This window comes from Rhinopithecus roxellana, chromosome 13 (assembly GCF_007565055.1).
Source record: "Rhinopithecus roxellana isolate Shanxi Qingling chromosome 13, ASM756505v1, whole genome shotgun sequence".
Classification (NCBI taxonomy): domain Eukaryota; kingdom Metazoa; phylum Chordata; class Mammalia; order Primates; family Cercopithecidae; genus Rhinopithecus; species Rhinopithecus roxellana.
The window spans coordinates 44,358,037-44,380,928 of record NC_044561.1 but is presented as its reverse complement, the minus strand read 5'-3'; the positions used below and the strand labels follow the sequence as shown (position 1 = coordinate 44,380,928).

Sequence of the window (22,892 nt, the reverse complement as noted above, 5' to 3'; positions counted from 1 at the left end):
GAACTCCTGACCTCAAACTATCTGACTGCCTTGGCCTCCCAAAGTGCTGGGATTACAGACATGAGCCACCACACCCAGCCCCCACCAGATTTCTTATAAAGGTTTTACAGTCATCACCTGTTAGGAGCACTGTGCACTTCAGGGAGGAAAAACGTTTCTAAAAAATGGAAGCGCTTCCACCAAAGGCAGCTCTTGGAAATGCCCAGAACACTTGGGCCTGCCATGGCCCTTGGGGTGCCAAGCGCTGGTTTGTGTGGCCTCCTTGTTTAGTGTGTGTGTGTTGGGGAGAAGCAGGTGGAACTAGCAGGAAGATGGAAGGCCTGGATCCTCAGATGTGTGATCTGCACTTGGCCAGCAGCCCAGGGTGGCTTTTGTGAGCCCCTCACGCCGTTGGAGGCAGTTCTTCCCTCGTCACCCTCGGTCCCCATGCCATGCGTGCCCCGCGCCCGCTACCTGACATAGGAGATGTAGGACATCCACTGCAGGTACGTGGGGATGGTGTCGAAGCTGACGAAGAACCCCGAGAACAGGAGCACGGGGATGGCTGTCACCGGGCCCACAAAGGTGGCCACCTGGAGTTGGGGGCACAGGGGACAGATGTAGCAGAACCTGTAGCCTGGCCTCCTGCAGAGGAGGCTCACCCGCCCCAGCTTCCCCTGGGGCAGGGCCAGGGCACCTTCTGGGCATGGTAATGAGGGTCCTTAATGGGGCAGAGGGTGCAGCGTCCCCAAGGTGTGGGGTCACCATCTCTGAGGATCCCCCAGCTGCCCTGCTGTGACATGGCAGCCCCAGAGCCCCCTACAGCCCAGGATGAGCTGGGACCCGGTGGACGTGCCCAGGCCAGACAGATGGGGACACACCTCCTCAAAGGCTGCTGCCTGCTTCTCCACAGCTGTCCCCGGGGGGCTAAGGCCAGTGCCTGGCCCGTGGCAGGTGTGTGGCGGGCACCCCCACGGTCAGGGCCCAGTGGAAGGACTGCAGCCTCCATAGGCCGGATGGGCGCCTGCCTGTCGGCCCCTCCGGGAGAGCAGCCCAGAGACGGAACAAACCGCTGTGACTCAGGGTTCACAGTGAGCACAGGTCCAGCCAGGGCGCTGTGAGTGTATGGGGGTTAGGAGGTTGTGTGGAGTGTGTGTGGTGTGTGCAGTGTCTGCTGTGTGGTGTGTGATGTCTGTAGTGTGTGGTGTGGTGTGTAGTGTGTAGTGTGTGGTGTGTATGGGGGATGTGGTATGTGGTATGTACTGTGGTGTGTATGTAGTATTTGTGTGTAGTGTGGTGTGTCTGCAGTGTGCAGTGTGATGTGTGTGTAGTGTGTGATGTGTAGTGTGTGTGGTGTGTGGTGTACAGTGTGGTGTATGTAGTGTGGTGTGTCTGCAGTGTGCAGTGTGATTGTGTAGTGCGTGGTGTGTAGTGTGTAGTGTGGTGTGTGTAGTGTGGTGTGTCTGCAGTGTGTAGTGTGGTGTGTCTGCAGTGTGCAGTGTGATGTGTGTGTAGTGCGTGGTGTGTAGTGTGTGTGGTGTGTGGTGTGTGTAGTGTGGTGTGACTGCAGTGTGTAGTGTGGTGTGTTTGTATTGTGCGGTGTGTAGTGTGTGTGGTGTGTAGTGTGTGGTGTGTGGTGTGTGTGTGGGGTGTGGTGTGTGGTATGTACTGTGGTGTGTATGTAGTATTTGTGTGTAGTGTGGTGTGTCTGCAGTGTGATGTGTGTGTAGTGCGTGGTGTGTAGTGTATAGTGTGGTGTGTGTAGTGTGGTGTGTCTGCAGTGTGTAGTGTGGTGTGTTTGTATTGTGTGGTGTGTAGTGTGTGTGGTGTGTAGTGTGTGGTGTGGTGTGTGTAGTGTGTAGTGTCTGTGTGCATGTGTGCTGTGTGTAACCATGCAGACAGGGGCATCCCAGTCCTGCTCTGATTAGTGACCCCTGCGGAGCCTGAGCGCCCTAGGCAGGAGGCCTGGCGGTGGCTGAGCAGGTGCGCTGGGGCTGGCCTTGGGGGACATGGGTTGCTGCAGCTGGTGTGGGCCTGGCACCTTCCTGCCGTGTCATCTTTGGTCCATGGCAGCCTTGTGAGCCGGGCTCCGTGGCTGTCCTCATCTAGGGTGAGGGCACCCGGGCCCTGGGGGCCAGGCAGCCGGCTCGTGGTGGACTGGAGACGACCCAGGAATACACTGCACCCAGCATGGGACCCTGAGGGCCTCGAGAGCAGTGCTTTTGTCTGGAAGGACAGGCTCAGGCCGAGTGTCCCGAAGCCACAGAGGTAGAGAACCTGCAGGTGCATGTGGGTGGCAGGTCGGGGGGCAGGGTGGGCGACGGGAGGAGGAAGGGGCCCATGGAGAGGCCAAGGGTCCCCGCAGAGGCAGCAATGTGTAGGTGTTGAGAGCTTGGCTCCTGAGACAGCTGTGTGACCCCCTGACAAATCACTTTGCCTTCTGGGCCTCAGTGCCCCCCTGTGTAAAATGGGGCCAGCACAGCACCTAAGCATGGCTAACCTAAGCATGCCTGTGCTTGGGGCTACAGGAGCTCAGGTTTGGGAAAGGCTGGGAAGGGCGCCCAGCAGGCAGTCAGCACACGTGAGGCTGCCCGCTCTGCGCACTGTGGAAGCTAGCCGATCCTGACCCTCGACAATGCGGGCCCTTCCCGTGGGAACGGCCCCATCTAGGAGGGTCAGGGCAGATGTAGGGGGAGGGGTGGCAGAGCCCCCTAGCTCAGGCCAAGATGGCGCAGGGAAGCCCAGCCCTCATGCCCTCACTCAGCGCCTCCTGGGCTGGCACCTGCAGGGACGTGGAGGCAGCTCCGATCAGCAGGCCCAGGGACTGTGCCACCAGCGAGGTCATGGTGCCCAGCGCAGCAAACAGCACGAAGCGCACGGCGTCGGATGGCTGCGACGTCATCCAGTACACGATGCTGCAGTAGGCCACTGGGAACATGATCTGGAAACAAGGGCCATCAGCCTCAGGCTCAGCTGCTTCTCACGACCGCAGGCCAACAGCAAAGCTCCTGGGCAGCCAGCCCTTCCCCGCAGCTCCCGCCAGAGCTCCCGAAGTCGGGTCCTTCCCCACTCCCCACAGCTCCTGCCAGAGCTCCCACCAGAGCTCCCGAAGTTGGGTCATTCCCCACTCCCCACAGCTCCTGCCAGAGCTCCCACCAGAGCTCCCGAAGTCGGGTCATTCCCCACTCCCCACAGCTCCTGCCAGAGCTCCCACCAGAGCTCCCGAAGTTGGATCCTTCCCCACTCCCCACAGCTCCTGCCAGAGCTCCCACCAGAGCTCCCGAAGTCGGGTCCTTCTCCACTCCCCACAGCTCCTGCCAGAGCTCCCACCAGAGCTCCCGAAGTCGGGTCCTTCCCCACTCCCCACAGCTCCTGCCAGAGCTCCCGACGTCGGGCCACGCCACCCTGCATCCCTGGCAGGCCCTCTTACTCAATATAAAGGGTGTACAGGAGAACTCTTGCCCCCGTTTCCTATTCCAGCCCCTGGCTAACACACCTGAAAGGGCACGTCCGCCATGGTCTTGGCTAGGTAGTAGGCCTTCAGGCTGTACCAGTAGTTCAGGTGTTCCCGAAGAAAGACTCCCATCTCCAGGGGAACTAGGAGATAGAAAAGCGAGAAAGAAGGGTCAGCGACCATGCGCAGCGAGTCTGTTTAACATCCCAACCGGTGACCTCGAGCTGAGCGGCTCATAACCCAGCTCCGGTCTAGGGCACTGAGAGACTGAACAAGTACAGGACGTGTTTTGCTAGCCTGGAAAACTCGCCACCCATGTGGATAACCTGAAGAGTCACCGGGTGGAGAATCAGGGTGGGGAGCGTGTCTGTGAACACAAAGCATCATCTTAGTGATGAATGCAAGGATTGGTGCCTGGCCTTACTCTTCCTGAGTCAGCCTCTTCTGAAACTCCGCATCAGCGTGGTGCCTTCCCATGAGCAAAGCTACGAGCTGCTCTTGGAAATCAGGGGCAGCTTGGGGAGGAGGTACCTAGGGAGGGGCTGTTTATGCTGAAGTTCCAGAGAAGCAGCAGCTGTGTTCACTGTCGCCCAAAGTGACCAAGGGCAGCCTCCTTGTGAACAAACTGGAATTGTGTGGAGATCCATCTAAGAGAGCTTCTCTGCTCCTGAAGTGGGCTGTGCAGAGCTGTCTTAACAATTGAACTAGGTAACGCTTAAGTAGTAGACTTGGGGGGCTCCTAATCAGTGGATCTTTGAGAAATCCCCCTCCCATCAGCCTTCCACCATGCTTAAAAGTCTTCCATTCGGGATTCATTCCTTTCGCTTAAGTATTGTATTTTCTTATTTACCAGCAAATACAATACAACTTGATCTGTCAACAAAGAAGATGATATTTTAAAAAACAAAAACATTGTGTTTAGAAAATTCATCTGTTGGTCAAGGCATGACCTCAGGCCCCCAAGCTTGGGTAGGAATTGAAAATAAGGAAGAAGGGGTCCGTGGCCTGTCACTCACATGTCAGAACAGTGGGCATGAGGGCCGCGAACATGAGGAACAGCATGGAGAAGAAGAGGAAGCCGGAGTTGCTCAAGACCTTCTTGGCTTCGTTCCCGATCCCCAAGTACAGCAGGCCAATGAGGAGGCCGATCCCAATGTGCGAGGTGATGCGCAGATGCGTCAGGACCTGGGGGCAGACCCGCGTCTTACCCGGTGCATGCGCAAAGCTGTCCTCAGCCCAGAGAACAACCCGGCTGCGGCCTTTGGAAGCATGGGACCCTGAACTCTGTGACAGCAGTTCTTGGACTTTATCCTCTCTTCTCCTCCAGAAAAACAAGCCAAACCCTAAAGCAACTCACACACACACACACACACACGCATGCTTGCACACACATATGCACACATGTCAGGCTTTTGTTGTGTTAAAACAGACATAATTACTATCCTTTGTTAAAGATTTAAAAATGGAGAACAAACGAAGTCTACCCTCAGAAGAGAGGAAAGGTAAAAACAACGGTGAGGGAGAAGTGGCCATATCAGAGGCTCCAAGAACTCTGGCATGGGCTGCGGTGAGCCTCTCTGTCTTTCAAATTAGGTCCCAGAAGCCATGCCAGGCATTCAGCCGCTCCTAAGCTGGTAGCCAGATTGTCCACTTCTCTGGTGGAACTATGGTTCCCGTGTATTCATCACCTCCTTCCCTATAAGGAATTGTCCAGCCCCCCACCCCAATCCTCGTAATTCACAGTGCTTTCCTGAAGGAGAAATGGACTTGCCTACAGCCCTGGTTTCAGGCTCGGCCATGTGACTTGTTTAGGCCAACGACATGTGAGTGCAAGTGACAATTTGCCGCCTCCAACTGGAAGTTTTAAGGGCTGTCATTTGGTTTCTCTCCTGCACTTTTCCTTTGACATGCTGCAGAAACGCATGTCCAGATAGGAGCTGTCCCAGGATGAGAAGACTTATGGGACGGAGCCATGACACAAGCCACCATTGCCACCCCTAACACAAGCAGGACACAAATATCAGTGGAGGGAGACACGTACATGACGGGAGTGTTTGTTACTGCAGCATTACAGTGAATGCTGACTATTGCAAATGGAAGAAAAGTAATTTGAAAGTTTGGTGGTATGGTTTGGGTCTGTGTCCCTGCCCAAATCTCATGTCAAATTGTAATCCCCAGTGTTGGAAATGGGGCCTGATTGGATCATGGGGGTGGACTTCTTTGGTGCTGTGCTTGTGACAGTGGGTGAATTATTGTGAGATCTGGATGTTTAAAAGTGTGTAGCGCTCCATTCCCCTTCCCAGGGGAATGCCTGCCCCTCCCCTGCCTTCCACCATGATTGAAAGTTTCCTGAGGCCTCCCCGGCCATGCTTCCTATACAGCCTGCAGAACAACGAGCCAATTAAACCTCTTTTCTTTATAAATTCCCCAGGCTCAGACCTGCCTGCCTGCCTTCCTGCCTGCCTGCCTTCTTTCCCTCCTTCCTCCCTCCCTCCCTTCCTTCCTCCCGCCTTCCCTCGCTCCCTCCCTTCCTTTCAGATGGGAGTCTGGCTCTGTCACCCAGGCTGGAGTGCAGTGGTGCGTTCTTGGTTCACTGCAACCTCTGCTCCCTGGGTTCGAGCAGTTCTTCTGCCTCAGCCTCCTGAGTAGCTGGGATTACAGGCATGCGCTACCAGGCCCGGCTAATTTTTGTATTTTTAGTAGAGATGGGGTTTCCCCACGTTGGCCAGGCTGGTCTGAACTCCTGGCCTCAAGTGATCTGCCTGCCTTGGCCTCCCCAAGTGCTGGGGCTACAGGCGTAAGCCAGTACACCCGGCCTCAGACATTTCTTTATAGCAATATGAGAATGAACAAACACATTCCGTCAGGATGAGTCTAGGAGAAAATGACACACGACTTCCCTAGCCATGGGAGAAGATGTGGGGCAGCCTTACCGAGTCCCTCATGATGCTGAGGAAGGTCCTCTTGAAGAGGATGCAGAACTGCGTGAGGCAGCTGGCAGAGAAGCTGTGGCAGCCTTCCATGGACGAGGAGTCCTGAGGAGACACGCAAGAGGGGAACTGGTGAAAGCCAGTCAGAGCGGCCGCTCCTTCTTGCTCGGAAAGAGCTCTCATGCAGCGGTGCACAGTGCCACATGCAGCCTTCCCCAGGGGGCTTCAGGATTTGCATTACCTTTCTCAACCCCTTTAATCGTTTTGTCTGCTTTACCTCTTCAGAGGGCCGGTGCCAAAGAAAAGGGTTCACCTCGGCATCACCCCCGAGGTCTCTCTTGTGGTCGGAGTCACACATGCCCTCCCGAACCGCTCTCACCAGGCGACTGTTCTGATCACCATATTCGCCGGATGCAACCTCCATGACTGCAGGAGACACAGACGCAGGGTCAGCCCAGGTTCCAGGAAGGACGGCCCAATCACCCAAATGCGAAAGTCGTTATTCAAGTGGGAATGTTTTAAAGTGATTCCATAGGTGCTGCCTGGTGGTGCTAATGGCATGATGTCAAAGTCATTTATCAACCAGCGTGCGGCTCTCAAACCCCCCAGCAAGGCCCTTTATCATGTCAGGAGACTGGAAACGCAAACACACGTGCTGTCGGTGGTCTGAGAAGTAATGAGCTCCTGCATCTACCGACTGCTCATCCAGCCGGTACTTACTGAATGCCTGCTCTGGGCCAGCCTCCAAGGTGGGGCTGGGGAGGGGAGCAGAACAAAGGACTCCTCCTTGAGGGACTCCTCCTTGAGGAGCTTGTGGTTTGGCAGGGTGTGATGAGAGCCAAGACAGCAGAGAAGGACGTGCCCATCGCCATACGAGTGGCTGGCACCCTGGGGACTTGGAGGTCCTAGGACTCTCCACCTGCACCTCTCAGATCCCGGTGAGTGTCTCCTGCACAGGCTCTCCCCACCTGCTCCTTCCTCCCACATCCCAAGCGTCACCTCCCGGCTCTGCCTGCGGACTTGCTCCCCTAAGGTCACTCTCCACCTCGACTTCCTCTGCAGCCTGCAACTCCTTCCACACTCCCGTGAAGACTGGCCTCCTTCCCTCGGCCTACCTCTGCTTTCTCCCAACCCCTCTGCCCTCTCCTGCCTCTGTGTCCTCCTGTGCAATGCCTCGCTTCCCACTCCAGTAACGATCTTGCTAAGGCCCAAAGCTCCTCAACGCCCTTCCCTTTCCCGCACTTCCCTCTGCTACTTGCTTCCTCCCAGCTGGTACGGAGGCCACCACACCCCCTAGATCAAGCCACAAACCAGGACACATTGGCCCTACCAGAAAATCATCCTCAAGGGATCTAAATGAGCCCACAGCACTGCCAGGCAACGTTTCCAGACCCCTCTGGTCACCCACACCCGCCACAGTGGGTCATACTCCGCTCACCTCCCACTCTCTGGTCAGATGACATTGAGGAAATGGAATCCCCAGAACACCGTCATCTCTCCAGGATCTCTCCGCATCCCCATATGCCATGTTTCCTCTCCTTCCTGCCCACCCTTCCCTCCAGGTTCTCACCTCCATGCAGGCTTCAGACCTCTCCTCCCTGCCCACTCAGCAGCACCCGTTACTGACCCGTTACTGATCTGTTACTCTCCCTTGTGAGCAAGCGCAAAGCCAGAACCACAGCCCTCCCAGGTCCCATCCCCCCTTAAACCGCACTCCCTGCACCCCTCTCCCTCTCTCCTCTCCATCACAGCCTACTCCTTATGAGTGAGAGGCACTTCCCGTGAACGGTGTCTCATGGAACACAATTTGGGAAATAGTGTGGTAGAAAATACGAGTCCTGGGAATTGCACGAATCAAATATTTTAAAGAAAAATGACAGATTAAGGCTGATGGCTAGAAGGCGAAGGAGGAGGGAAGTCCACCTGGACCGTCACCAGGCACCCTTATTTGAAAAAGGGTCTTTGCAGAGGTAATTAGGATCTTGAGATGAATCATCCTGGACCTAGGGCGGGCCCTGAACCCAATGACTGCTGTCCTCAGGAGAGGAGGCGATTAGGACACAGAGAGAGGAGAGAGGCAGAGATGGGCTGGCCAGATGGTTTTACCTAGAGTCTAGAGGAAAGGGCATCTTTTTTTTATTTGTTCTTTAAAAGTTTTATCACTGGATGACACTTGAGCCATTTGTGGAATAGTCAAGTGGTTTCTGAGTTGGGGGCATCTGCACTTTTCACTAAAAGTGAAACCTACAGAGGAGGAAAATCCCCTTCCCGTCCCCTGAGCTGCTCAGGGCTCTGCTTACCGAAATCTGCTGGGTTGTGGTAGGTTGGGCAGTTCAGACCCAAATCCCTCAAATATGGCACAAGATTGCAGACTTTTCCCCGGTACACACATTGTCCTTGACTCAGGACGTAAAGCTGGAAAAAAGGAAGGAGAGAAAGGGATCAAGCCCTGCCTTCCACAGAAAGTAACCGAGCTCTCAATCAATCAACCAACCACTCAATCGGTCAGCCCAAACGCTCAGCCACTTCCTCTCCTGAGAGCTTCACATCACCCCCAAGGGTCCTATTAGCATGTGAAGGGAAAGCCGTGAAAAGCCAGGGAAGAAGATCCACGGCCAGGGATGATTTGATTATATTGCTTGCTTTTTATTTTTCATGCTAACCCCCTGCTCAGAAAAAAATTTGGAGCTATACACATTTTATCCCTTTGTGACTATTTTTGCTCAGACTAATATCAAAACCTAAGATTTGTTGTTGTTTGCTTTGTTTCGTTTTGTTTTTGATACAGGGTCTTGCTCTATTGCCCAGGCTGGAGTGCAGTGGCACGATCTTGGCTCAGTGCAACCTCCACCTCCTGGGCTCGGGTGATCCTTCCACATCAGCCTCCTGAGTAGCTGGGACTGTAGGAGTATGCCACCACACCTGGATAATTTTTGTACTTTTTTTTTCTTTTGTAGAGACAGGGTTTTACCATGTTGCTCAGGCTGTTCTTCAACTCCCGAGCTCAAGTGATCCACCCACCTCAGCCTCCCAAAGTGCTGGGATTACAGGGGAGAGCCACCGTGCCTGGCCAAAACCTGAGATTTATAAACCAAATGATACTGTGCAAATGCTGTAACCCGTTATTAATTCTGGAAAACAAGTGTCCCCCCTCCCACTTTTTAACAGGGGAGGTGATGAAGTTCTACAATGCTGGTGACACCCAGGATCCCACGACCGACCACCAGGACCGAGAGAGGACGCTGCTCAGCAACTTCCACTCCCCACCCCCTTTGCTGCATGTGGTTCCACAAGTCTCACAAAACCTGGCACTTAAACGCTCTCAAAAATGAAGATGCCCCACGAGCTAACAGAAGACCGAGGGTACCCAGGGTTAGGTGTCATTCAGGCTGACCTGAGTGCAGTGGTGATCTGGTGGGGAGGGCCCGGGGCCCGCGTACCTGGTCGAACAGCTCGAAGAGTTTGGCGCTGGGCTGGTGGATGGTGCAGATGATGGAGCGCCCCCCTTGAGCGAGCCCTTTCATCAGCGAGACCACCTGGAAGCAGGAGGCGCTGTCCAGGCCGCTGCAAGTCAAGGGGCATTGTGAGACGCCCGTGGGTGGCAGGAACAAGCCACTGCTCCAGGTCCCAGGGGCCCAGGGAGCTCCTGTCCCAGAGGGCTTGGCATCAGGGGCCTGTAGCTGCAGCTGCCCCGTCCCAGGCAGGGCTCTGCTCTTGCTGTTTGTTTTGCTGCTTAGTGTCGGGGCACACAGTGGCGCTTTGCATGTTACACTTTATTCCTAGCAAGAATGGAGGGACCCCAGCGAGCCTTCTTGCCAGAGTTCAGGACTGGGGGGGTCCCCACTCATCTGGGTGGGGGGGGGACTTCACAACTGTCCAAGCAGGAGAGAGGTGGGGGTCCCCACTCATCTAGGCAGTGGAGGGACTTCACAACTGTCCAGGCAGGACAGAGGTGGGGGGGCCCACTCATCTGGGCATCAGGAGAACTTCACAACTGTCCAGGCAGGACAGAGGTGGGGGGGTCCCCACTCATCTGGGCAGAGGGGACTTCACAACTGTCCAGGAAGGCAGCTGTGCCTCAGGTGGTCTAGTGCTCCACAGTCACCACCCCCCACTCCCCACCTCCCATCTATGGGGCTGGCAATGGGGGTGTCACCCCATAGAAAGCAGCCTTGGTGCAGCCCAGGTGGGCTTTACTCCGGCAGGTAATTCACCGTACAGTAGGGTCCTTGGGGGGACCTCTCTTCTCTCTTCTCCTTTCCTGGCTTCTCATATCTACTCCTGCTCCCATCCCCTCAACTCTGAAGTGACAGGCCCAGGGGACAGTGTGTGCTGGGCAGTCCCCGAGCCCGCCCATCTCAGAGCATTCAGGGCATTCAGCCTGCAAGATGCTATTCAAGGGTTCACTGTGGTCTGTTTTCCTGAAGTATCTGACAGACACCGTGGGCTGCTGCTGTGCAGGCCCAAGAGAAGAAAACAGGTGAGCCTCCCCTCCTGACCCCCAGAAGGTCACGGTCACGCTGCTGTCAAATCTAGCCGGACTTTGGAGAGGTGAGTGAGGGGCAGAAATGAGACAATGGAAAGTCTGGCTTAAGTCATTTTAGGAGCAGCCTCATTCCTGGCCACCCATCCTCCCCGGGACAACTGAACAGGACACATGCAGGAGTCAGACGAGCTCAACCTGCGGCCGGGGCACCGGAGCCAGGACTCCAGAGCAGCAATTCCACAGGGGAGCCCCGAACATAAAGGGCGTCACCCAGGACAGGGGTCAGAGTGCCCGTGGGTATAGAGAGCTGGTGAGCAACCGAGGCAGGATTCTGTCCTGCAGGCATCTCTGAGCCTCTGATGTGCTAAACTGCAGGGCATTTCCAGAACACACCTGAGGACAGACCGTTTCCCAGGGTGTCCCATGACCTTGGCCTTCAGAGTGGCTGAGCCATGAGGAACTTGGTGTCATGGAAAAGACATGCATCGTGAAAGGATGTTCCCTGCTGCCCAGAGGACTGGGGACCCCCCTGACCTCTGTCCTGCCTGGACAGTTGTGAAGTTCCTCCCAAAGCCATACCCCCAGGGTCAACACATACCGTGCAGGCCTGAGCACAGGGATGTCTCTGAGTGAGTGAGGGAGGGGGCGTAAGTCAGCTCTTCTACCCAGTGGTCCCAGATGGAAGGAGGAACCGCTGGGTGAGCTCACCCCCTCTGAGGCTACATCAGGATCTCAGGGTCACCTGGAAGAACTGCTGAATAGAGGGGGTTGTTCCTGTCCCTGGACATCAGCCCAGATGCTCCTGACTTACCTGGTGGGCTCATCGAAGAACATGACTGGAGGGTTGTTCACCAGCTCCAGCGCGATGGCCAAGCGCTTGCGCTGACCACCTGACAGGCTCCCGGTTCGCGTGTTGGCACAAGACAGCAAGCCCAGTGCTGTCAGTATCTCCTTGACCTGGGGCAACAGAACCAGAGACATTGGGAGCTGCCCGCCAAAGCTCACCACCTCCACGGCCCACACAGGAAGACCGGACGGCCGCCCTCAGCCTGCTGGACACACAGTGCCTGGTCCACATGGAGGCCACGGAAGTCGAGCCCACCCCAGGCTGCCCAGTGCCAAGTGGGGCAGGTGCCATTTCTACGTCAGCAGTCCTTATGAGGGACAGAGACTGCCCAGAGGCTCTGCACTGCCCAGAGGCTCTGCACTGCCCAGAGGCTGTGCAACAGTGCTGGGGTCAGACACGAGAGCCTGCATCCTCATCAGTCATATGGCCTCTGGCACTCTGGCAGGTGCCCAGGGCACGTTCCTCACTGCTAAGCCTAGCCCAGTGCCCCATACGGAGGAAGTGTCCAGTCAGTAGCTGATGAATGGACACATGAGAGGATGCATGATTTCTGGTGGTTTCTGCCCAGAACGAAGGGGAGGGTCGCTGTGACGGTTACTTGAAAGAGTGAATGCAGAGTGCGGGGGGCAGCATGGAGTCTGCGGGTGGCAGTGTGGAGTGCAAGGGGGCAGCGTGGAGTTCATTGGGGGGCAACGTGGAGTGTGCGGGGGGGGGACGGGTGGAGTCCACGGGGGGCAGCATGAAGTCCGTGGGGGCTGTTCCCAGCACTCCCGTCATCGCTGAGGAAGGCGTTAAGGGCAGGAACACAGTCACACACACCAGGGCTCTCGGGAAGGGGGACAGAGTCACTTTTGTTCTTGTAAATAGGTTTGACTTGAAAACAAGGTCTCTGAGGTGCCAGGAAAGCAACAACACAGATCTGCAGTGCCCCTCAAAGCAGTTATGACCCACGGTAGCCACACCATGGCGTGGGCTCCGGGAAGCAGGCTGCACGCCAGGACATGAGCAGGGCACTGTGCATGGAGCCCTCCCTGTCTGCTCCAGATTATTGATCCTGTATCGACTCAGGGAACACAAAGGTCAGCAGATTTCTGTGCCGGTTTGGTGTTGCTTTCAGCCTCTGCATCATCTCAGAAGCAGGCCCTGGGTCAGCCACTGCCATCCCTGCCTCCCTACCCTGGGGACAGCCTGCCTGTAGCTCCCTCCAGCATTCACCCAGCTATTGTCCCCACCCTGCCAGGGCAGCCCTGTGGTGGCCGGCCCCTGGTGGCCATAGCAAGTGGACCCTACTCCGCAGCTCCTCCAGGGAGATGAAGTCATCTGAAGGGAGGAAGAACTCTCAAGGAAGAAAATTTCCACTCTGAGCTTTTGAATTATTTATGCATAGTCAGTACAAAGTACAGCTTTGGTGACAGAAAGAACCAGGGCATGGCTGCCGGACAGGCTGGGGCAGGTGGCAGTACAGGGTCAGCTGACCTGGGCTCCAGCCCTGTCCTGAGCCTCCTTGCAGATGCCCTCACCCCAGCCCTGGTGCCTCCCCTGGATGCCTGACTCTGAGGGCCGCCAACCCAGAAACAGCTTCTGGGAGGCTGTCTGGAAAAGGCTGGTGGGTGGGGGGCGTGCAAGGTGGGCAAGGCCCTCTTCCCGGCCGGCATCGACTGCTGGTCTTCCCAGGACGAGGCCTCCAGGTCTTCTGGAACCACTGGGCGACGCTGCTGGCTGACTGAATGGCTCTGGTGCTTCCAGGCTCACTGTGGAGGCCCCACACATGCGGCACGTCTTCTCTCTCTCTACCCTCACAGAGGGGATGCTGGAAGCGGAGGCTGTTAAGGGTGCCTTTCCCTCCGCGCCCCTGCCCATGAGCTGGGCCCACTCCACTTTCTCCAGTGTCCTCTCAGGAGTGATGCCACCCAGATGGGTTCTGTTTTAAAGACTAGTCAGAAAGAACTAACAATGACCTCAGTCATTTATACATTTTTCCTAAACAAACCAACAAAAAAATTGCAAGGCTGCTTGTAGCTTCAGCCCCCCTGGGGCTTCCCAGTGCGCGCTCCAAGGAGGGTCTCGGCGGCCCAGGGTGCTCCTGGAGACCTCACTCCTGAGGAAGTGGCCTTGCTGGAGGGCTCTGGGGGATTGAGGGTGCTTTGCTGAGGATCAAGGAAGGCCGTGAACAACACAGCAAAATTCCACGATCTTCTAGAACATTCCATTCCATTTTGTTTCCATGAGACACAAAGACCGTCGACCTAGGTGCACATTGGGGGTTGGAGGCAAGTGAGTGAAGGCATGAAGTTGCTGCCGTGTTCTGAAGCACTCCTGATGGTGGGCCCGTCAGGGAGGCGTGCACCTGCACCATGGTGGGCCCGTCAGAGAGGCACCTGCACCATGGCTGAGGAACAGCTGGGTCTGCTGGTGAGAAGCATGTGCAGGATGCAGTGTGGCCTCCAGGTCCTGCGGGGAGGGCTCTCTGTGTTGTTCCATCCAGCCGAAGAGGAATCTGAGAACGGCGCCAGGGGCTCACTCCTCAGGGATGATTCAGCCATGTGAGTTGATATTTTTGCCCTTGTAAACCCAGTTGAAAATAGCTGGAGGCTCTTATCCGGGCTGTGTCTTAGGCAGGGCCCAGGCACCACGAGGACACACACCTATGGGTGCCATCTGCCTTCGGGCCTCGTGTAGCTACTCCTGGGAGGCACCTCCATTCTCCACCGAGATGCCGGCTTGTTCTGGGTCTTCCGGCTCTGGCAGTCCAAGGGCCTGGCTTGCTGTGTCCTTGGCATGGAGCCTGCTGAGCAGCACTCACTGTGCACCCAGCCCTCGGGGAGGGCAACTTTTGCCAGCTATGCCAGAAGAGGCTGGTGGCTGTTGCCTTGTGCTGCAGGGAAGCAATCCCACTGCTCCTCTCATATGGATCACATGGGCTCCATCGAGCTCATTGACCTTAAAGAATCCATTCAGTTCAGGTTGCACTGCCCCAAAAGGCAGGTGGGGCCTGGTTTCCTGTCCCTACATTATAGGCAAAGCTCGGCTCGGGGCACCACAGGCAGTGGCCCAAGGCCATCCAGTGGGTTCCAGGAGGCCAGGGTGGAGGGCTCCCCTGTGTGCTCAGCTCCGCTTCACCCCAGGGCCTCTCCGTGTTAGCAAGTCTCCCCACCCTCTGCCTCCTGCGTCTGCTCCCCCTGCCTCCAGTGATCCCGGAGAGCCTCTCCACCGTCTTCTCTGTCCTTGGGCCTTTGGTTTGGGTCATCGAGACAGAATTCCCTCTCTCCAGTGCCTTCCCCTCCAGAGCTCTCAGCTTCTCCTCCACGCTGAGCATCAGTGACCACTTCCACCGTCTCTTCTTGGAGACCCCACAGCTGCCCCTCAGCTTGCAGGCCAGTGTCTGGAGGGGTCTTCGGGACCTTGATGGAGGGCTATCCGAGGCAAAGAAATTGGATTGTGTTTCTGACACCCCATGAAAGCCAGGAGGCTGGGGGATGGGAAGGAGGGCCCCGAGAGGCGGTCCCAGGGGCACTGCCGTCCTCCAGGCTTCGGGAGGAGCAGCTTCTTGAGTCTCCGGATGGAAAAGCCTCTGCTTCGTGGGGTGCTGCACACTCTTGCTGGCCTCTCTTGTCATGCAGCTGATGGGAAGGAGGGCCCAGGACTGGGGGGTGGCAAAGCTGACCTCAGACAGGGAGAGTGGAGGTCACCCTGGCTCAAGCCCAGGGCCCCGTTCTGTTGATTTGGGTTCATCTCCCATGGGAGACCGCCAAGACTCAACTGTGACACCTGCTTTTCTCCGTGTTCTTCTGTGTGCCTGGAACTAAGGCTTTCATTTGTTACGCTCACTGCCGTCTCAGTCAGCATGAGCTGCTATAACAAAGTCTCCCACACTGGGCGGCTTCCACAACAGAAATTCCTGTCTCAATTCTGGAGGCCAAAGTCTGAGATTGAGGGCAGCAGGGCTGGTTCCTGAGGCCCCTCTCCTGGGCTGGCAGATGCCGCCTCCTCCCTGCGTCCTCATGGAGTCGTCCCTCGGTGTGTGTCTGGGTTCTCTTCTCCTCTTCTTACAAGGACACAGTCAGACTGGACTGAGGCCCACCCATATGACCCTGTTTTAACTTCATTACCTCTGTAAGGACCTGATCTTCAAATACAGCCAGTTCTGGGTTTCTGGGGCATAGGCTTTAACATATCATCTTTTTGGGGGGACACAGGCCATAACACTCATCTTCCATAACTTGGTATAAGTAACACTCGGGCGTGGGAGGTGGTGTGTGTGTGGGGTGTGTGTCTATGTTACACTGGTTAGAAAACACTGTCCAGAGAGGGCTCTCGCTTTTCAGCCTAGAAAATAAACTCACAAGGCTGGGTCTTCTGCCCCCATGAAGGGCCAGGAACACATGTAATTTCCACATTTTCTCTCTTTTGGGTTCTGTTCATCCATTTTCTTCTCCATCGCAGAATAAAAGAATTCCACACAAAATGTTTTCTGTAGCAACAAAGAATTGTTTTCCTTCTCTCAGACACTGGGCTCCTTCTACCTGCACCGGGCATTTCACCCCCCAGCCCTGATGACATGGGCTGAATCCTGAGTTTCGAAGGGCACAGTTGCTGGGGGAGGAGGAGCATTAAGGTTATCCAGCTCTTTTTTCCATAGCAAAGTGGTTTACATTTACTTAATATTAGCTATTACAGATGACAGGAGAGGGGGAAATGCCTGAAATAGAATTGCTGTGACTGTTTCTCAGCATGTTTGACTCTATCCCATCAATCACTCCATTTTATACCACAACACAAAGGGCCATGTAGAGCCATTGGCACTAACCCAGCAAACCCCACTCTCAGCTGCCAGACTATGGTCCTTTAAGGGTGTTAGGGGAGAAAGATAATCTTATAGAAGGGGGGTTTCCCCAAATTCCATCTCACGCTGAAAATCCCACCAGCACTGGCCACAGTAGAGAGTAAGACAGTGGGTTTCCTGTGGAGGGTGTGAGAGTCCAGGCTGCCTCTTCCTCTGTGTGGCTTTCTACTGCTCCACCTGGCTCTGCCCACCTGCACCTGTCCCTGCTCCCTGGGTTTAGGAAGCCAAAAAAAAAAAAAAAAAATTGGCTAAAGGGATTAGAAAGTCTTCACCATCCTGGAAACATATTTATTTTCTTTTTTAAGAGGCCGGTTAATAACACGTAAGAACTAAATTTCTTCTTGCAAGTGTAGGTGGGTGGAGGGTGGTTATTTTTAAACGAATGACTAACTTCATCTTCTTCATTGTTACTGTCTTATAAAAAAATCTAATATCGATCATATTAAACACTAAAAGGGGCAGCACTCTTAGTCTAACCCTGAAGCTGGCATCTTCTGGCCCCATGAGAGCCAAGGTTGTTGTTCCTCACGTTACATTCTGACTCCTGCATCTGAGAATCAAAGCCATGAACGTGTGCACCAGATCTGCCTCTTTTGGCCTCTGGCTGCCACAGGCCATAGCACTCCCTGAAATGTCACCTGTCTCACATATGGAAGGCAAAACAAATCAACAAAGAAAAGCCCGTGCCAAAATGCCCCGGCAGGCGCACCGTCCACATGCACTTCTTGCACTTTCTGGACCACTGTGGGCCCCGAACAACCCACTTACCATCTCCCTTCTGCCTTCATCCTTCTCCTGAAGCTTCAGATGTGCCGACACCTGCAGGGGACAAGGACAACAGTGTAGAAGCAGAACAGATGGCCACCGGCATTGTGAGCCTCAAGCGCGCACTGCAGGCCACGGTGCAGCTAGCCAAGATGCAGCTAGCCATGGTGCCACCAGCCACGGTGCAGTTACCTACAGTGCAGCTAGCCCCAGTGCAGCTAGCCACAGTGAAGCTAGTCACAATGCCGCTAGCCACAGTGCAGCTAGACGCGGTGCTGCTAGCCACAGTGCAGCTAGCCATGGTGCCACTAGCCACAGTGCAACTAGCCATGGTGCAACTAGCTGATCACCATGGAAAACCCAGGAGTTCTTGGCTTCCAATGCCCCCTGCTTTCATAATGGTAGGATCGCAGGAGAGCAGTTCATGTGCATGCTTCCTGCTGTCTCAGTTGAATTCTCTGCTGTACCCAGGAGAGAAGTCAGATGTGGGCCATTCAGAGGTAAGAAAGCCCCAGGCATCAGGGGCTTGGTGAACAGCCTGGGCAGAACCAGTGCTGCGAATTAGGAATTCCACAAACCACCTGTTAAACTGCTGAGGCTTGAACTTATCCACAGGGAGAGTCTTTACAACACAGGAATTTACGAGGGCGACACACCAGGATGCCGCATTTTGTTGTTGTGTTTTTTGAGATCCCATTTGCTAACACAGCACTGGGCTCCTGGCCCTGCTTGGGAAAACCTAGAGTAGATCGCCACGCACAGGACTGGCCTTGCTTCCACCCTTCTGCCTCCTGTGGCCACGGGCAAACATGCAGCCTCCGTTTCCTCACAGGCACAATAGTGAGGTGAAGCTCTCTCCACCTCATTAGCTAGCAAAGTTGCTGTGAGGATCAGAGGAGAGGGTGAGATGCAGGGTGGTAGAGGGGGCGGCGGGTGGCAAAGAGGTCTCAGGCCCCAGAGTTGGACCAGGTCAGGCCCGCGCTCCTGGGCAGGGCCAGCTGCCTGCCATGTGCCACTGTCTGCCATTTCTCAGTCTGCCTGGTGGTGAGGGTGAAAAGCATAAAAATGCACAACTGTGTCTGATGTGGGATTGGGACTCCACAACAGGTGGCCAATGTCTCCTCCGTGTGAGACAGGACCTTGAGTGGTAACACGTACCATAGCCTCAAAGTATTTCTCCAGGGCCTCAAGAAATTCTCAGAATCAAAATCGAACTGAATTTGATTCTGAAAATAGATCATTTCACAGCAGGTTCAGTGGCGAGGTTGGGAGAGGACGGCGGGAGTCCCTAGTCGCATGTGCGGAGAATACAGCCATTCAGCTGGGGTCCCAGCGAAGAGTCTCGAGCACGTGGCCATGGGGTTCACTCAAGAACTCACTGAGAAGCCAAACTCGGGCTACCTAAGATGCAGGAGCTGCTCAGGAATCAGTAGAGTGTGCATGGAGCTTGCACTTAAGGCATACATGGAAAAGTGAACATTAGGGTCAAGAACAACTTCATGGCTGCTTTGCAGCTGTTTGCCAACTCCTCAGAGATCCTCTGTGCCCCACCTGAACGTCCATTTGGAAGCCAGATCAACAGTCAGGGCTCCACGGGGCACACACCACCCAGGGAGGCTGGACCCAGGGGAATGGCGTCCGCTTACCCACAGAACACGCAGGACCAGGGAACGTGATTGGGAACAGTCCCACAGGTTCTCCTCTTTCTGTTTCCCCACAAAGAAGCTTAGGGAGCAGATCATGTGTCTGCAAATGTAACCTGCTTCTCTTTGCTGAGTTAAGAACCCCTTGGTATTGCCCTTTACATGATACGCTGGGCAGCTGCCACTCTCAGACACCATGGGGAGAAAGCTTTGCCCAACCCAAGTCAGGAATGCCTAACCCAAGTCAGGGTCTCTCCAAGTGGAAAACCAAGGCGAATCCCCATCTACTGACCAAAGCACAGAGCAGACCAAGCCGAGGATGTCCTCCTAGGGTAGCAGGAGAGACATGAGGGCTGAGGACTCTTTTTTTGCAGCGAACAAGGAGGAAGCAGAAATATAAACAGTCCCCCACACAAAGCCAGCCATGATTGGCAACCGGAGCTGCACACTGATTTTCAATCTCCTCTTAATGGGAGGATTCTTGTGGCTGCCTCTGCTCATAATTAGGTCCGTGCAGTATCAGTCACCATGAGTTAGGCCCTTAAAAAAAAAAAGGCCCCCGCCGGGAGCGGTGGCTCACACCTGTAATCCCAGCACTTTGGGAGGCCGAGGTGGGCAGATCACGAGGTCAGGAGTTCAAGACCAGCCTGGCCAACGTAGTGAAACCCCATCTCTACTAAAAATACAAAAATTAGCCAGGCATGGTGGTGGACGCCTGTAGTCCCAGCTACTTGGGAGGCCTGAGGCAGAAGAATCACTTGAACCTGGGAGGTGGAGGTTGCAGTGAGCCGAGATCATGCTACTACATTCCAGCCTGGGTGACTGAGTGAGACTCTGTCTCAAAAAAAAAAAAAAAAAAAAAAAAAAAATGCCCTGGAAGCCCAGAGGCACGGCACTTGGCTGGGTCATGGTCTGTCCAAGGAGCACAACCAGCTATTCCAGAAACCCAGGCAGAGGATATCCCCTGGACACTTCTGTGGCCCCAAGAGGGAAAGGTATTTTTAAACTTCCCCAGATACTGGACTTATCCACAGAGGACATAAGTGAAGACACTATGGGGAGGCTTGCTAGCAGTGAAAAGAAACAGTGACCAAGTTGAATTGATTAGGCACCAACTGTATGCCATAATTCTACTCCACCTTCCCTGTATTTTTCCTTTCAATATTTACACCAACCCCTTACGGTCTTGCAGATGAGGACACTGAGGCTGTGAGGGTAAAGCAGGTGCACAGCAAGGAAGCCGAGTTGGCAATTAAAGGTGCGCCTTTGGAGGCAGACAGCTCTGGCCACGTGTGGCCATCAGCAGCCTTGTGACCCTGGGCTCCTGGCTTGATTGGGGGAAGCTCCATTTCCCACCCACTTTCTTGGGATGACCTATCTGGTGTGTGTAGAGCTATGCGCTCGGGGCCTGGGACCCAGGAGATGCTTGGCCATTGCTGGTTTCATTTTCCCACCTAGGAGGCAGGTGAGTCAGAGGAATAGACCCTTGGGGTCCTGAGCAAGGCACCAGGTATGTGGGTGCTTGGGCCAAAGACACAGAGCTCAAGGATGGCTGACAGGAAGGAGAATCCCAAGCTCTGGCCTGCAGGGGAAATAGGATGGTGGCTGCCCTGGATAAGATCACCCAAGCCAGCCAGGTTAATAACCTTCTGAGAAACTTGACCCCAACCCTGCCAAACAAGGTCCATTGAACTCACAGTCTTGGGGGGTTTTGGGACGACGCTACCTGTCCCAATAGTAAGTCTGGTGTTAGAACTCCACTACAGGGAGGGTGCTGATCCCATGCAGGCTGTGTGGCAGAACCCGTGGGTCCCTCGCCCCTGGGCACTTGGCCAGTGCTGTGTCTAATGTGTGGACTGGGGGCAGGTGGCAGAGGCGGAGCGGGGCGGAGCTCACCATCATGGCTTCCTGCACAGTGAGGTGTGGCAGCAGCATGTCATCCTGCATGATGTAGCAGGACACCTTCCGGAAGCAGCGCAGGTCCCGGGGCAGGCCGTTGATGAGGACGGCCCCCTTCATGCCCGTCTCCCTGCAGAGCCAAGGACAGGAGAAGCCGTCAGCTGGGCTCCTGCTCCTCCTCCACCTCCCGGGGCAGGAGAGGGGAGCCAGAGAGGGGGGCTTGCCTCCCAGCATCTTCCCAGCTGAACCACTGGCCACAGGGACCCCGAGCGGCAGAAAGGGACCGGACCTCACTAGCACTGCAGCAATCAGGAGGAAGAAATTCCACAGAGAAAGCACCCGGTGGGAAGAGAAAGCTGCACACAGGCCTCTGGGATGGCATGTTTATACTAGGGTAAACGGCAGCACTGTCTTGACCTACCAAACAAAGATACGCAGGGATGGTCCTCTATGCAACCGTGAGGTCGGGATGTACAGCCCCTGGATTTGTGGGGGTTTGTAACATTGGCTTCTGAACAATTCTGTGTGTAGCTCAGGCTGCACCCAACTGCCCAAAGGCCAGACCTCTGCAGACTTCAGGCCTGGGAAGGAGCACGAGCAGAGAGGGGCCTGGACTGGTTCAGCCGAGTGCATGGCCCTTCTTCACCAGGGAGAATTTTCTCTGCTGAGCAAGCTGAGCACCTCCCAGGTGCTCATGTGAGGCGGGCGGTGCCTCACCAGGCACACTCATTCACTAGCTGGTTCATCGGCTCACTGCAGACCTACTGTGCGCCTCTGCCACCTGCCATTCTGGGAGCATCAGTGCAGCTCGGGAGCCGGTGCATGCCACAGGCAGTCTACACACTATGCTTCTGAGGATCCAGTCGTTCCAGCCCTATTTCCTAGATGTTATGGAGAATAAAACAGACGCAAATCTGTGGAGACTAATGAAAGCATGTCTAGCTTCCAACTTTACTCAGTTTGTTACTATGACTGTGGGTCTGTGGCCAGGTCCCTTCTCTCCTCTGGGCACAGGCTGGGGTCAACTGGCTTCCCCTGGATCCCCAGGTCTGAAGGCCCTGTCCTGAGTGGCCTCCACAGGTCTGGGATGCCAAGCACCCATACAGGCTGCCAAGAGCTGTGGGTGTATTGATGAACTGAGAAACCGCCGCGCCTGCGGGAATACTCCACTCCCCTCTGGCCCTGCATCACTCTGAGAATTCAGCTTTAACCTTTAGATGTGACTGTCACAGGCAGGAATTTGCCATAAGTGAGATTTTTTCAAATCCCAATTTCTGGCATTAAGGTGTAATTCAGAAGCCCTAAGGAAAAGGGTGATATTTGCCATTTTTTCAGTAAATGAAATTGTTACTATTATTACTATTTGCCAAAGTTAGTAAATAAAACCAATCAGACACGAAAATAACTAACTTTAATAGAGCATTTTCTAAACACTTCTAAAGATTCTAATCTCAGTTTTCTAATCATCCCCAAATGGATGACATTGGACACAACGGTCGCCGAACTTCTTTGTTGTTGTTGTTGTTTGTGTGTTTTTGAGATGGAGTCTCGCTCTTGTCACCCAGGCTGGAGGGCAGTGGCACGATCACGGCTCACTGCAACCTTCTGCCTCCTGGGTTCAAGCGATTCTCCTACCTCAGCCTCCTAAATAGCTGGCACCTGCTACCATGCCCAGCTACTTTTTCTGTATTTTTAGTAGAGATGGGGTTTCATCATGTTGGCCAGGCTGGTCTTGAACTCCTGACCTCAGGTGATCCACTCACTTCGGCCTCCCAAAGTGCTGTGATTATAGGTGCGAGCCACCACACCCAGCTCAAACTTCTAAACAACTAAGACCACTACAAGCCTCAGCCAAACAGTTCTCATCCTCTTCCGAAAATGCCTTGTCTCTCTTCAACTTGCATTCACTCCTGTTCTCTCCAAGTTTTCTGGCCACCCCTCTCCCTGACCTTGACCTTCCTACCTCTTCCCGTCCCTTTGGCTGGGCTGAGCTCATCCAGGGTGCTGCTGTGGCCACTGTGCCCAGGGACCCCTCTCTGAGTGTGG

General features: G+C 54.9%; 1 protein-coding gene across 4 annotated transcripts in view; it reads right to left on the bottom strand.

Moving 5' to 3' along the window:
- ABCG1 (ATP binding cassette subfamily G member 1) overlaps window positions 1-22,892 on the bottom strand; it is a 78,456-nt gene that overhangs the window by 9,220 nt on the left and 46,344 nt on the right. For 2 of the 4 annotated variants that reach the window (XM_010383190.2, XM_030914833.1), the window contains 11 exons: window positions 20,844-20,976; window positions 17,308-17,358; window positions 11,661-11,806; window positions 9,804-9,927; window positions 8,664-8,778; window positions 6,605-6,789; window positions 6,367-6,468; window positions 4,450-4,618; window positions 3,476-3,576; window positions 2,762-2,920; window positions 454-572 (listed from right to left, as the gene is read on the bottom strand). In XM_010383190.2, coding sequence (XP_010381492.1) covers window positions 454-572; window positions 2,762-2,920; window positions 3,476-3,576; window positions 4,450-4,618; window positions 6,367-6,468; window positions 6,605-6,789; window positions 8,664-8,778; window positions 9,804-9,927; window positions 11,661-11,806; window positions 17,308-17,358; window positions 20,844-20,976 — 1,404 coding nt within the window. Of the gene's footprint in view, window positions 1-453; window positions 573-2,761; window positions 2,921-3,475; window positions 3,577-4,449; window positions 4,619-6,366; window positions 6,469-6,604; window positions 6,790-8,663; window positions 8,779-9,803; window positions 9,928-11,660; window positions 11,807-17,307; window positions 17,359-20,843; window positions 20,977-21,267; window positions 21,728-22,892 lie in introns of all 4 variants that reach the window. The other 2 variants (XM_030914832.1, XM_010383191.2) reach the window with 2 other exon arrangements.